General features: G+C 41.1%; 1 protein-coding gene across 4 annotated transcripts in view; it reads left to right on the top strand.

Moving 5' to 3' along the window:
- Positions 1-12,088, top strand: part of LOC128738104 (venom metalloproteinase 3) — a 373,270-nt gene that overhangs the window by 337,325 nt on the left and 23,857 nt on the right. For all 4 annotated transcript variants that reach the window (XM_053832958.1, XM_053832957.1, XM_053832959.1 and 1 more), the window contains 2 exons: positions 6,814-6,956; positions 8,234-8,289. In XM_053832958.1, coding sequence (XP_053688933.1) covers positions 6,814-6,956; positions 8,234-8,289 — 199 coding nt within the window. The remainder of the gene's footprint in view (positions 1-6,813; positions 6,957-8,233; positions 8,290-12,088) is intronic.

Below are 12,088 nucleotides of genomic sequence, written 5' to 3'. Positions count from 1 at the left end.
TTTTCTCACACACACGTACTCATTCTAACGAACACGCCGGCATAAGCATCCCTTTAAAACTCTCACTCTTATTTCTTCTTGCACTGCAACGAGTTTTTGCGACTGTGTGTTTAGCTAACAGCTACAGTCGTCGCTCGACGTTCGTCGTTACAGCCCGATCTGCTGATACCGATTACTCACGACAGCTCGTACTCCCGTCCGTCAGTAGAATCGAGGGCGAACACGAAGAAGAAGAAAAAGTAATGCAAAATTTGTCCAGTGTTCCAGCGTGCCTCCTGCGCCACCAGCCTCACGGGCAGCTGATTTCCCACGAATTTGTTGACTCGGGAATAAGCTATGCAGGAAGACGATGTGAGGATGTGTGTGCGCGAGTGTGTGGGTAGCGGAATGTCTGCACACAGCACCGGCGGCTGTTCCTTTTACGCCTGCGTGAGCGGCGTAAGCGTTGAATGCAATATTTCTCATACTCTTTTGCGTATGAGTAGGCATGGTTGACTTCTCGCTCGATTTGCAACATTGCTTTGAAGCATTTCTGTCTTGTGGTGAGCTATTTGCAGTTTTACCCCTTGCATCCCGCTTCCGATTGTATCTATCGACTCAGTCGCTAATATTTCAACCTGTTCCAGCGATTCTCTTGTTACTACAGCCATAATATCGTCCGCAAAACCAACTATGTCTACGCCTCTAGGCAGAGCTTGAGTACACCGTCGTTCGTAAGTTCCAGAGCGATGTTCCCAGGATAGAGCATAAGGTTTCCCGATTTCCCGTTGTGACCCTAATCATATTTTCTCCCTTGTTTATCTTACCGAGAAACAACCGATCCTTAAAGTAACCTCTCAAGATTCTGCACATATAATCAGGGATCCTTATTCTACGAAGGACTATAGCGATGACCTTCCAGCTCGTTGTCACTGCACAATATCGCTTCTGCTTGGGTGCCCTATCGGCACTTTCGATCACCACGGAAAAGCATCCACTGTGTCTCCCTTACCGAAACCAGAACTGCCTTCGGCAATAGCCCCGGAACGATAACCTTTAGCTTATCGGGACACATTTCGGCTGGCACCATTGGACTACTGAATTTCTCCATCCCTTCCCGATATGCATTGTCTCGAGGGTTGACATCCGCATCTCCTTGAGGCAGTTCGTTTTGCTCTACCTTATCACCTTTTTAAGGGCGGCTCTGGCCACTCTAAATGCCTCTCTTCGATCTTCTCTGGCTGCGTCTTCCCTCTCTCTTTGGACGCATCTTCTTGCTCTAAGACAGCTGCCAGTTGGCCTGAAGAGCGCTAAGTGCTTCGTTCCACCAATAAACTGAGTGTCGCTTATATCTCGGCTCCCGTTTCGGGCATTGAGGAAAGAATACTTCTGAAGCGACCTACTGCCCAGCAAACGTTTATTTTCTCTAGCTTCAGCAGCATGTTTGCTGCATCTGATGTGAGCCGAATCGTCACGGTCTGCGTTCCTCGGTATGCTTTACAGAGCCGAATTTTCATCGGCATCTTTCCCAGGATATTTTTAACCTCCAGCTTCAGTCTTAGATCGCTCTCTATAGTAAACGTGCTGTGCTCCCTACATTCAATCATGATCTCTTGGGATAAGGCTCTTACATTTGCCACGTCGCCTTGGACCTTTTCAATCAGCTCTCGGAATGCTAGGCTCTTACCTGTGAGGTCTGTCTTCAGCACGAACAGCATTTCAGGTGCGCCTAGATTTCTCCACGCTCTCCCCAAGATTCCTCAGTTTTGGGGCCATCACTCATCCTTTTGAAAAGGGCCACGTATGACATTTTACCCTTTGCTTCAACGACGAGTGCATTGCCTTTGCTTCGCATCCGATGAGGATTGGGTATCCCCTTTTTCTACTTCCTTTTTCTAGCTGTGTCCTGTCTTCGCTGAAGTGATAGAAGGTGACCGTCTTCTGCAAAATTTCTTGCAATAATATGCTCTAAAACTTTGCAATACACATCAATGTGTTATATTGAAACTGAAGAAAAATAATTTTTTTCTTTAACTTTTAGAGGAATTAATCAAAAGTTGAATTTCACCAAACGATAAAGCTTTTAATTTCAAGAAACTCTTCCAACCCTTAAATCAAGTTTTCCTATTTAAAACTCAAATGCGCTTTTTTTTGTTTTAGACAACCGTACGATGGTATCATATGCAGCTTTAAAGTCAATAAATAGATGGTGCATGGCGGATTTGTATTCACTGCTTTTTAGAGGTTCTACCTCAATATAGCCGGCCTAATAACTTTTCACAAATCGGTTCGCAACCCAAGCAGCACACGTTTCGCAATTATGGTTGCTGAAACTTATTATGACTGAAATTAGTCATAAATCGGTTGCCACAACTAGTTTATACCAACTGTGCTAGTAGGGAATTAGTGATAGTCGGCAGAAGAAGTTTTTGGGAGAGCAATTTATAGTTAGCATTGTGAACGGTGATCACACGACAGTTCTCACTCCAACTTGCCACCTTTCTTCTAGATCGGGCAGATAACCCCATGCTTCCGCTCCTCCTTGGTCATTTCATGGTCGTCCGTCAAGATACTTTCATTCTTATTCCGACATATTTCAGCTCGTGGCACAAAGCATTTGCGGAATCCCTTCGATTTCTGCTAGAGCTCACGCGTTTTCTGATAACGATTCATTTACCCCATTTCCGCAAACTCCTGCTACGTACACTACTTTTTCGCTCGCGGAAGTCTTGAGTTCGCTGGATCTTCCTTTATCTGTATCTTGCCGCGTTCTGACAAGTGGCACTGCCCATCTTGGACGGAACACAGCGTTCTCCTCATCCATTCCCCTTTATATTCATCGCCATACCTGTCGTTTTGCTAATTCCATTCCACGTACCCCAAAATTTTCTATGCTACGTTGTTCCTTGCTGTCTTGATGGTGTTCCAACAGTCCTCGAGAGTAATTTTCGGCGACATCAGTTTGCTTCAGCCAAGTAAGATTCAACAGAGGCTGGCGTCGCATCGGTACCGAATGGTGTTCACAACGAGCAGTTTTGGGGCGCATCTTAAATATTACTTTGATCACAACAGGCATCGTTAGCGCTTCGATAAGATCTGGTGTCAGTGATGTTTGAAAAGCACCGGCAGTCGATCAAAATGTGGTCGATCTGTGTTTCTGTCTGATTCGGTGTAAGGCTGTGCGAGATCTCACTAAATTTCGTCTTTACCAAAATCGAATGAGGCACGGCTAAATTTACTATATCGTTAACTGTAGTTTAATGGTGATCTACCATAAGGTCTAAGCTAAATTACGTACGTAATTTCGGTTAACACGAAAGTTCCCGAAATCTCGCACAGCCTTAATTTGCTGTACTCTAGATATATTTCTGTAAGAGATTCTGCTGGAAGAAGGTACTACGTACGGCCATGATCTTGAAGGCGGCCGAAACCGAAAAGCCTTAGTTCCGTTTCTTTGGTCTACTTGTATACGCTCCAATATCTGGTGTATTTTCATTCACCTGCCCGTCCTTAGCATTAGAATCCCAGATAACAATATTGACGTCATGTTTTAGGCGTGGGTCGTATTACCGTTCTAACTGAATTCTTCCTAGTCATTATCGGAGCTTTCAAGGTGAGGGCTGTGTACGTTAATGATACTTATGTTGATGAACCGGGTTTCCACCACACCTTCTATGGCGCTAGGACTTACTTACATGGACGATGGAGTTCCTCATTGAATATTCAGTTGTCACGCCAGGCACGAATGCGATATATCCGCTGGCAGCAATTAATAAATACCCTAACTCGTCAGAGGACCAGGGTGCACAGCACTATTTAGTGTCCCACACGAGTCACGAGGATGATGATTGGTCGCTTCTAACATAGAAATCAGGTGCCATTTTGATCCGTTCCTACCATGAACAATAGGTGCTCGGAAACTCTAAAGAGCCTTTCTTCCCTGTCATCATACGACGTAATTCCTACCGCGGGATCTATTTATTGATCGTGACCGGGATAACGTGATAAAAGAATACAACCTTCTACAGTACTTTGGTCAAACCCACGACCTAATAACAAATGCTCATGTGCAAATGAACGAAACTAAAGGTGATGAGGGAATGCCTGGACAGAAGACTTAAAGGTTTAAAACCACTATAACAGAACGGAATGACAAAAAGTCATACTTAGTTGGGTCTTGTTCTCAGCAAAAACCATTACATGCACCTAGAACTGACTTGTTAGGCCAGCATCGTACCCCGGACCTAACTATACGGGCAACATTTTCATGTAATGTCAGATGAAATAAAAATGTTGAGTACTCAAAATTAATATCATTAGTACAATGAATGATAAGGAAAAATAGCGAAAAAATTATTCCGATTTGGTTTAGATGAGATCTCTAACTGTTCATCGATTACCAACCTGACTAACCTGAGCGACCATTTTGTTCCACCATCTCTTCATCTCTGTCGCATTCCGAGTCACTTTTCTTCTTCAACTTAGGGGAATTGTGTATAATGTGCCCCTCCTAAGGATAAATGGATATATCTCTGTTATGCTTCCCAGATTAACGTGACAACTACGAGTATATGTTGGTATTTAAGCTGACAACCAATTGCAATTATTTATTTCATTTAGTATTGTGGAATAACATGCTAGGAATTATTTAATAAAAGCACCTAAATGTTGTGTTTCTCGTCTGCGCGGGGTAAAATGCCCCACCTGCGGTATAATATGCGCAATGCGGTAATTTGAGTATTTCTACCAGTGACAGACCAACTCTATTTTGTAGAAAGTAAAACTATTTCCTTTGTGTTCAAAATATCGTATTTTTATATAAACCTAGTTTCGGCCTTTTGGTACACTTTTTCTTTTCTGCATGGGGCACATTATACTGCAGCTGTGGCATTTTGCACCGCGTAGTTGAATTACAACCTGGAATTTGGGCGTTGGTAATAAATTCTTCCCACCACGGTTACTCTACAATAGTAATTGAATTAAATAATGGCAATTGACTTCAACTTAGATCTGTTTACCTATGTTTATAACCAAATTTGCAAGGGGGCAAATTGCACCACCGCAAGTGGGGCATATTGGCCTGCTTTTAGTTATTTGAAAAAATATTAAATGCTAAAGCAAATCAAGCGCTTCAAACCGTCATTTTTGGCAGGGATGTCTTTTTGAAGTTCACTTCACGCAATCGAATCGCAACAACCGGTTATTTACAGATTTTGACAAGAAAATAGCTTATGGAAATGAAGACAAAAGTTACATCGGAAGCTGCTCAAAAACAAATTTATTTTTGTTTTGTTTTTGCAGCATGTGACAACTGTCATACTTGCATAGTAGGCTAGTTCCATCAAATACTATGGTTTCTGGGTGGTTTTGCATTTTAATTTCGCTTCTTTAGGGAAAAACGAAGGGGGGGGGCACATTAAACACAATTCCCCTATATTTGACAACTACTCAAAATTTCTCAATTAAGCGGAGTTGAGGGCATTTGGGTGGATTGAAATCCTTTTCGAAGAAATCCGCCCTGTTGTCTCGATACCACTGTAATATGTCTCCGCTGCAGTAACAGCTTGTCAGATTAGGCCAAAACTTTACAGGTCCATTGTGAGCTTTAATGTACGAAAGAATATGTCTTTCTCAGGCACTCCTACTTGTACATTTTGGAATGCAGTCTTGTTTGTCACGAAAACTTGCGTTTTTTGTCTGCAGCTTCAAATAGCTCGCCAGATCATAAGCTTTATTCCGAATTTACCGCCAAAAAATTCATAAAAATGTTTAAACTTCAATGAAGTTTCCAAGCACTACAATCGAGTTTGTTTCTTATTTTTAGTGACATCGTATCATTCAATAAAATAAATTAACAATGTGAGACATTTTCTACAGTATCCTCGCCTCGCAAAGCAATTCCTATTTCACCAAATCCCTTGCATACAGATGAGAAATAAGATCTGTTTTTAGTCACCTATACTTCAATCTATTTGTCAATTTGCCAAAAATTTGTTTCTAATACTTTTATAAGGCTAAAAATTGTACAATGAGGAAGTCACGTTTATCGGCAATTGTCTTCCGTATAATTGTACAGATGCGAAATATTCTTTAATCTTTAGAAATAACATTTCTTCTATCTTAGCAGAACTCTCCCAGCCGAGATTCGAACATACGATGACTGGCTTATTAGGCTAGCATCATTTACATTTACAGTCAACATTTTGCAAATTCCAAAGGTCTTGAGTACTACAGCACTGGTATGTCAACATTGTATATGTAATGATAATTTTCCGAATCGGATTGATGACTGCCCGTCATGAACCCCCCACACAAAAATTTCCACCACTTGTAATTTAAAATTAATTAAATACAAAATAAGGAGAAAGCGCATACCAGCAGTGTCCTAAAACCTCTGAATTCATGTTATTGTAGGGACATCATCATTCAATGTGATTTTTTATAAAACCAGTTTGTTTTTCGGTGCACTATAAATAAAACTTGATTGCATGTACTAAGGCGCTTCATATGATGGGTGGTCTGCGAACAGGACGCCCGACCATTAAATGTCTACTTTTTCACTTCGAAGTCAATTACGCAAGAGTGTTTTAGTGTGGCAGACAAGAAACTCTGGGGCAGGACGTTACGCTCAGTCAATTATACAATTAAGGTCACAATCGTCGCTGGTGTCGTTATTGTCGGTCGTCTTCATGCCAAAGGAAGATGTCAGCGATAGGGGCTTAAACATCTCCTGCGGGTTACAATTATGGTTCGAGCGTGCGAGAAAAATTGATGTCAATGTGTGTGAATAATTTTAATGAACGACTTTTTTTCATTCTCTTTTTTGATCCTCAGGGTCGTGATGCCACTCCTTACCTGGAACGGAATCGCGTGGGACGCGACGCTATCGATTCCGCCGCTGCCCTCACCGACATGGGCAAGTATCTGTTCCGAGAGCGAAGACTGCCGGTGTACGACATTGCAGTTGCCATAACGAAGTAAGTATGACGCCAATGAGACGTGAGTGAACGCGACGCGGTGTGATCTCCACCGCCGGTCATCAGGATCAACTTTCCCGAGAAACAACCTAGAAAGGACTCGCACGCAACCAAGCGGAAGGTTCTTCCGGTGGACGCCATACCAACCAAATGCACAAGAAATACACTTTGACAAGGAAATCGCTCAAACGAGAAGCGTTTCGGACTAACCGTGAGAAAGAACAAACGAAGGACTTTAAAGATCGTACTCTAACCTCGCTGACATTGTGACCGATACAAAAGCTAAAGCTTCATCTCTATTAATTACAAGTCTGTTCTGTGCTCTTCCAGATTCGAAATTTGTTTCACCTTTACACTACCTTCCTCATTAACTACCATCATTCGACCATCTCACACTATACACCTTCCGACCGATCTAGATCTATTCGAAACTAGTTTGACTAACTTTACTTGAGCTCTTTCGCAGGTATGATATGTGCCGAAGAAGAAAAGGCGGTCGTTGTACGAAAGGCACAGCTGGTAAACAAAACTTATTTCATCTCACTTTCTATTTAACTCCAAAGCTCGCTAAACTAGCCTTCTTACTTATGTTATATTAAAGAGCATCCCAATAACTAATTTTGTCCCTTAATTGCATACAATTGGTTTTACTGTTTACCCTATTGCTTGAATCGGTCCTCATGGGAGTTTTCCAATAAGCAAATACCTACTTCCGCTTTCTCTAAACGTTTCCTATGTGTTAAACGTTGGCTTATTGGAAATCTTCCCGCATTGTTCAGTAAATGGTTTATTTTTCCGTTTTAATTGATCTTCAATTAATTCACCACCTATTTCATGCAGAATTGGTTATCTAACCTAGCGAGAACAATGTTACGATAACAGCTTACCCGGACTGCTATATATATTACTACTAACCCGCAGTAAACAAACGCGACGTCCCGATGCGGTGGTCCTGAACCGTAGCAACACCAAGCAAATTACTGAAAATACACTTGATTTTCCCACCCACCAAACCCCGCATCGAAAACTTGACGGGAGGAAAACCATCAGTCGGGCTGCCGTCTGATACAGGAAAAGACACACCCCGTTCCCGAAAAATTACGGCGGAACTACTAGACAGTCTCCGACACGGTTATACCTTTTCCTCACCCAATTCCTCACTCCAAAACGTCCGATCCACCGTCACACCAATACAATCACATCACGAGTTTTCCACTTGTTTTATCTTTTTTCTCTTTTGTTTTGTATTAAAAGCTGGAAATTATTACCTTTTACAGACTAGATATGTGTAGAAGACAGTATGCAAATGACGCGTGTAATCGCGGTACAGCAGGTAATTATAGGCCAACAAGGCGGCAACAATTTCCTCCTTTTTCTAGCACCAACAACTTTGCAACAAGTTTTCCGTTCTGTCCGTTTTTCTTTTTTTTCTCTTGTCTATTTGTCTGTCTGCCTGTTTTCTTCTTTCCGCAGCGGGTTCTTTTCCAGCTGCTAAAATTTTCAATCTCTCAAAAAAAAAATAATTAGGAAAAATTAGTACATAGCTCTCTTGTACAAAAATAACCACCAAATCTGAGCTTCTCTCTTCAAACGTGCATTCTTGCTCTGCGTATCAAAGTCGCTTCCTATCAATTATTTCCGATTTCCGATAGCCATCTGAGAAGAAAAAAAACACAATCACAATGCTTGCACATTTCCGTTTTTCACTCACTTACTCCGTATCATCTGTATTGAATCTCACTGTTTATAGCGGGTTTGCAATAGAGTATCCGCCATACACCTGAATTATTATCATCCGATGTTGCATTGGCAGAAACTTCTAATAAACTAGGGGTAATGGAATGTTTCAAAATTTATCATTTAATGTGTGTATTTGTCTTTGACGAAGCATATTTGGTATTTTCATCAATTGTACAGTAGATGTCGATAGATATTTTGTATATAATGTATAAAGAATTACTGTGTTTATAATAATGTCACTGTTTTAAATGTAGAGCAAAATATTTGTACAGTAGGTCGCCATTTATTGGAAAGTTTTAACGACAACACAACTGATACTTGCAGAACGTTCTCTTATTGTAGTTTTTATGATTAGTTTCGGTCACTAAAACCGTAACAACTTACTTACTTAGTTGACCAACGACCATACGTCCTATGACAAGGTCTGCATTTATTGAAAATCCGCATGACGATCGTCACTCGTCTTCTTAAACCTTCTAGCGCAATGTTGAATAGCAAGCAGAAAAGACCATCTCATTGCCGAAGTACCCTGCGAGATTCTGGGTCCGACAGTCCACCCGAAATTTTCACACAGCACTCGATCTCATCAATCGTAGCCATAATAAGTCTAAGCTTCTGCAAAAAAACTCTTTTCGTCCAAAATTTTCCATAGCTCATGTCCGTTTACATTATCATATGCGGCATTGAAATCAATGAACAGGTGATGCGTGGAGACTGGAAATTAATGCACTTTTGAAGGTTCTGCCGCAGGGTGAGGTTTTGATCCGTTGTCGACTGATCCACCGTGAATACTGATACTTGCCAACGAATCTGTTGCCTACTGGTACACTCGATAGAAAATGAATTGAAAAAGCACTTTGTTCGTGACATTTAGAATAGTGACCACTCGGTAGGTAGTTCTCATAATCCAACTTGTCGCCTTTCTTGTAAATGACTGCAAAGCGGAAAGAAACTCCATTGAGTGAATTACCAGTCGATAAAATATTTTGGCTTCCACTCGTCCGGTAGTCATTCTGCATCCCAAATCTTAACGATCGAATGATACAAAGAGCTGGCCAATTTGTCCGCGCGCAGTTTGATAAGTTTCGCTTCATTTCGGCTACAAAACCCTTGCGAGATTCGATGAGTCTTTGATAAAGCTTCCGTGTATCCTGAAAGCGGTACTGCTGCTCGAGTTCCTTGCACTCCTTCTTCTCCTGGTGGCGCTTTATCTCCTGAAACAGCCAGGTTCGCTGCCTCCGCTTCTGCCTGTATCGCTCCACATTCTGATGTTCTACGCAGCATTTGTACCCGCGCATTCCTGCGCATTTGTTCCGCGTCAAAACATTCGTTACGTCGATTTGGTGTCACACATGTCCTAAGAGGTTCTCCACTACACTGTTAATTGCTGTTTTAACGGCGCTCCAGCAGTCCTCAAGAGGGGCTTCTTCCAGATCATCCTCTTTTGGCAACGCGGCTTCGAGCGATAGCGCTAAGCTTTCGGTGATATCTGATTGCGCCAGTTGCGTTAGATTATACGGTGATGGGCGTTAGTACCATATGTTGTCCTCAAGAGATAGTAAAAGGTACTACATATAGTTCTTGGAGGCGGTGAAGTCACCAAGTCCAGTAGGTCGTTTTCGTTTGTTTGCAGGTATGGGCTGAACCATCCAATCATTTTCTTAAATGCCATCTCGTGACCAGCCTGATCTTTATAGTCTCCGATGATGATTTTAACACTTTGTCTTTGTCATCACACTCGCTGCAATCCTCTTCATCTCATTTCTGTCGGTTCGGCGCACAGTGGCGCCAGTTAGAATAAAACTGAGACAAAACTAATAAAATTGGTAAAGTAGCATGGAACATGCATATTTTGTATATAACTGTGAACTAAATTGACTACTAAAACTTAAAGTTGTCAAATATTTAAAAAATCAATAATTAGGGTGTCTCTAAAATAATTTTCTAAGAAAAGTTTTATAACTACTTGAACTATTATTTTCATTTTGTGTTTTTTTGCATTGAGATAATTAGGAGAAGTAGTAATGACCTTGTAACACTCAGCAATCCATAACGTTGAGCCAAATTTAAAAATAAATTTTGAATTTTAAAAATTGCTCTTTCTCCAGCCAATAACCATGTTTATTTACTAAAATTTGAATATCAAAGTGTCATTTCTGCTCTGCTGACCTGGTACTAACCTTTAGCTGCTAAATGCTTACAGATTTACTTTAAAAATATCTGCAATAGTATTGTTAGAAGTAATTACAAAGCAGGATTGCCTAAAAACACATGGTTCTATAAATTTCAATATTTTTAGTCTTTGCGCAAATCTGCGCAAAATGCGGTTATGATTTTTGGAAAGTAGACTAAATTCTACATAAAATATGAAAAAATCACGGTTACCTTCCGTTCCCAAAAAAAGATGCTCAACTTTGAAAATGCGAAGTCACATGTGTGTTACTATTTTGAGATTTATAGCAAATATATTTTAGAGTGTACTTGATTTTCGTCAATCTGCAAAATAAGGTGCCAATCTATAACCATTTCAATACCAAATCACGTTTTCTTTGTATCCAAATATCTAACAGGATACGATTAAAAACAGTTTTTCGAAACTTGCGTTGATTGAAAAATATGGGAAGTTGTCACACAAACCTCAGATTCAAAAAATTCTACAAAAAGCTGTATCATTCCCAGTGCTCTGAAACTTTGGAATATAGTTATTTAGTCTGTCTACTTTCATAGAAAAATAATACTTCATGAAAAACTTCAACTCCGTTTTGGGTGTTTTGTCCCAGTATTTTCCACTGTGCGGCGTCGAGCGCGATTTTCAATGAACTGACATTCAACAGCCATACGGTAGCCTACCGGATTTCGCCAGTTGTACACTGAGATCATCTACAGCTACAATCTACAGTACGATGGAAGTGCCTACTGCTTGTGATTCATACGCCTCCGCCACTCTCTCCTTTTAGTTTGTACTTCATAAAAAAACGTCCGCAGCATCCTCCGCTCGAACACGACAAAGGCGCGTATGTCTTCCGTGAATAGCACCGAAGTTTCAAGACTACAAAAAACTACCGGTCTACTGTGATTTTATATATTGTCTGCTTCGTACGGTGCTGCGCGTATGCTTTTTGATCGTAACGTTTTACGGAAGGCAAATCAGGCCCGATTTACTACACGAATGTGACGCTGGATCTCATTACTAGTGTTGTTATCCGCGGTCATCAGTGATCCCAAATACACGAACGCAACTACCACTTCTAGTTCGTCACCGTCAACGGTTATCGTCTGTGGGAGCCGCGCGTTCGTCTCTTTTGAGAATCTACCTTTCATGTAATTATCCTTCGACGCATTTATTATTAGTCCAACTGCGCTTTCAGTCTGGTGTGGATTGCCCATCGCAA

This window comes from Sabethes cyaneus, chromosome 2, assembly GCF_943734655.1.
Source record: "Sabethes cyaneus chromosome 2, idSabCyanKW18_F2, whole genome shotgun sequence".
Lineage (NCBI taxonomy): Eukaryota > Metazoa > Arthropoda > Insecta > Diptera > Culicidae > Sabethes > Sabethes cyaneus.
Note: the sequence above shows the minus strand (reverse complement) of the source record. Positions and strands in the feature narration are given on the sequence as shown.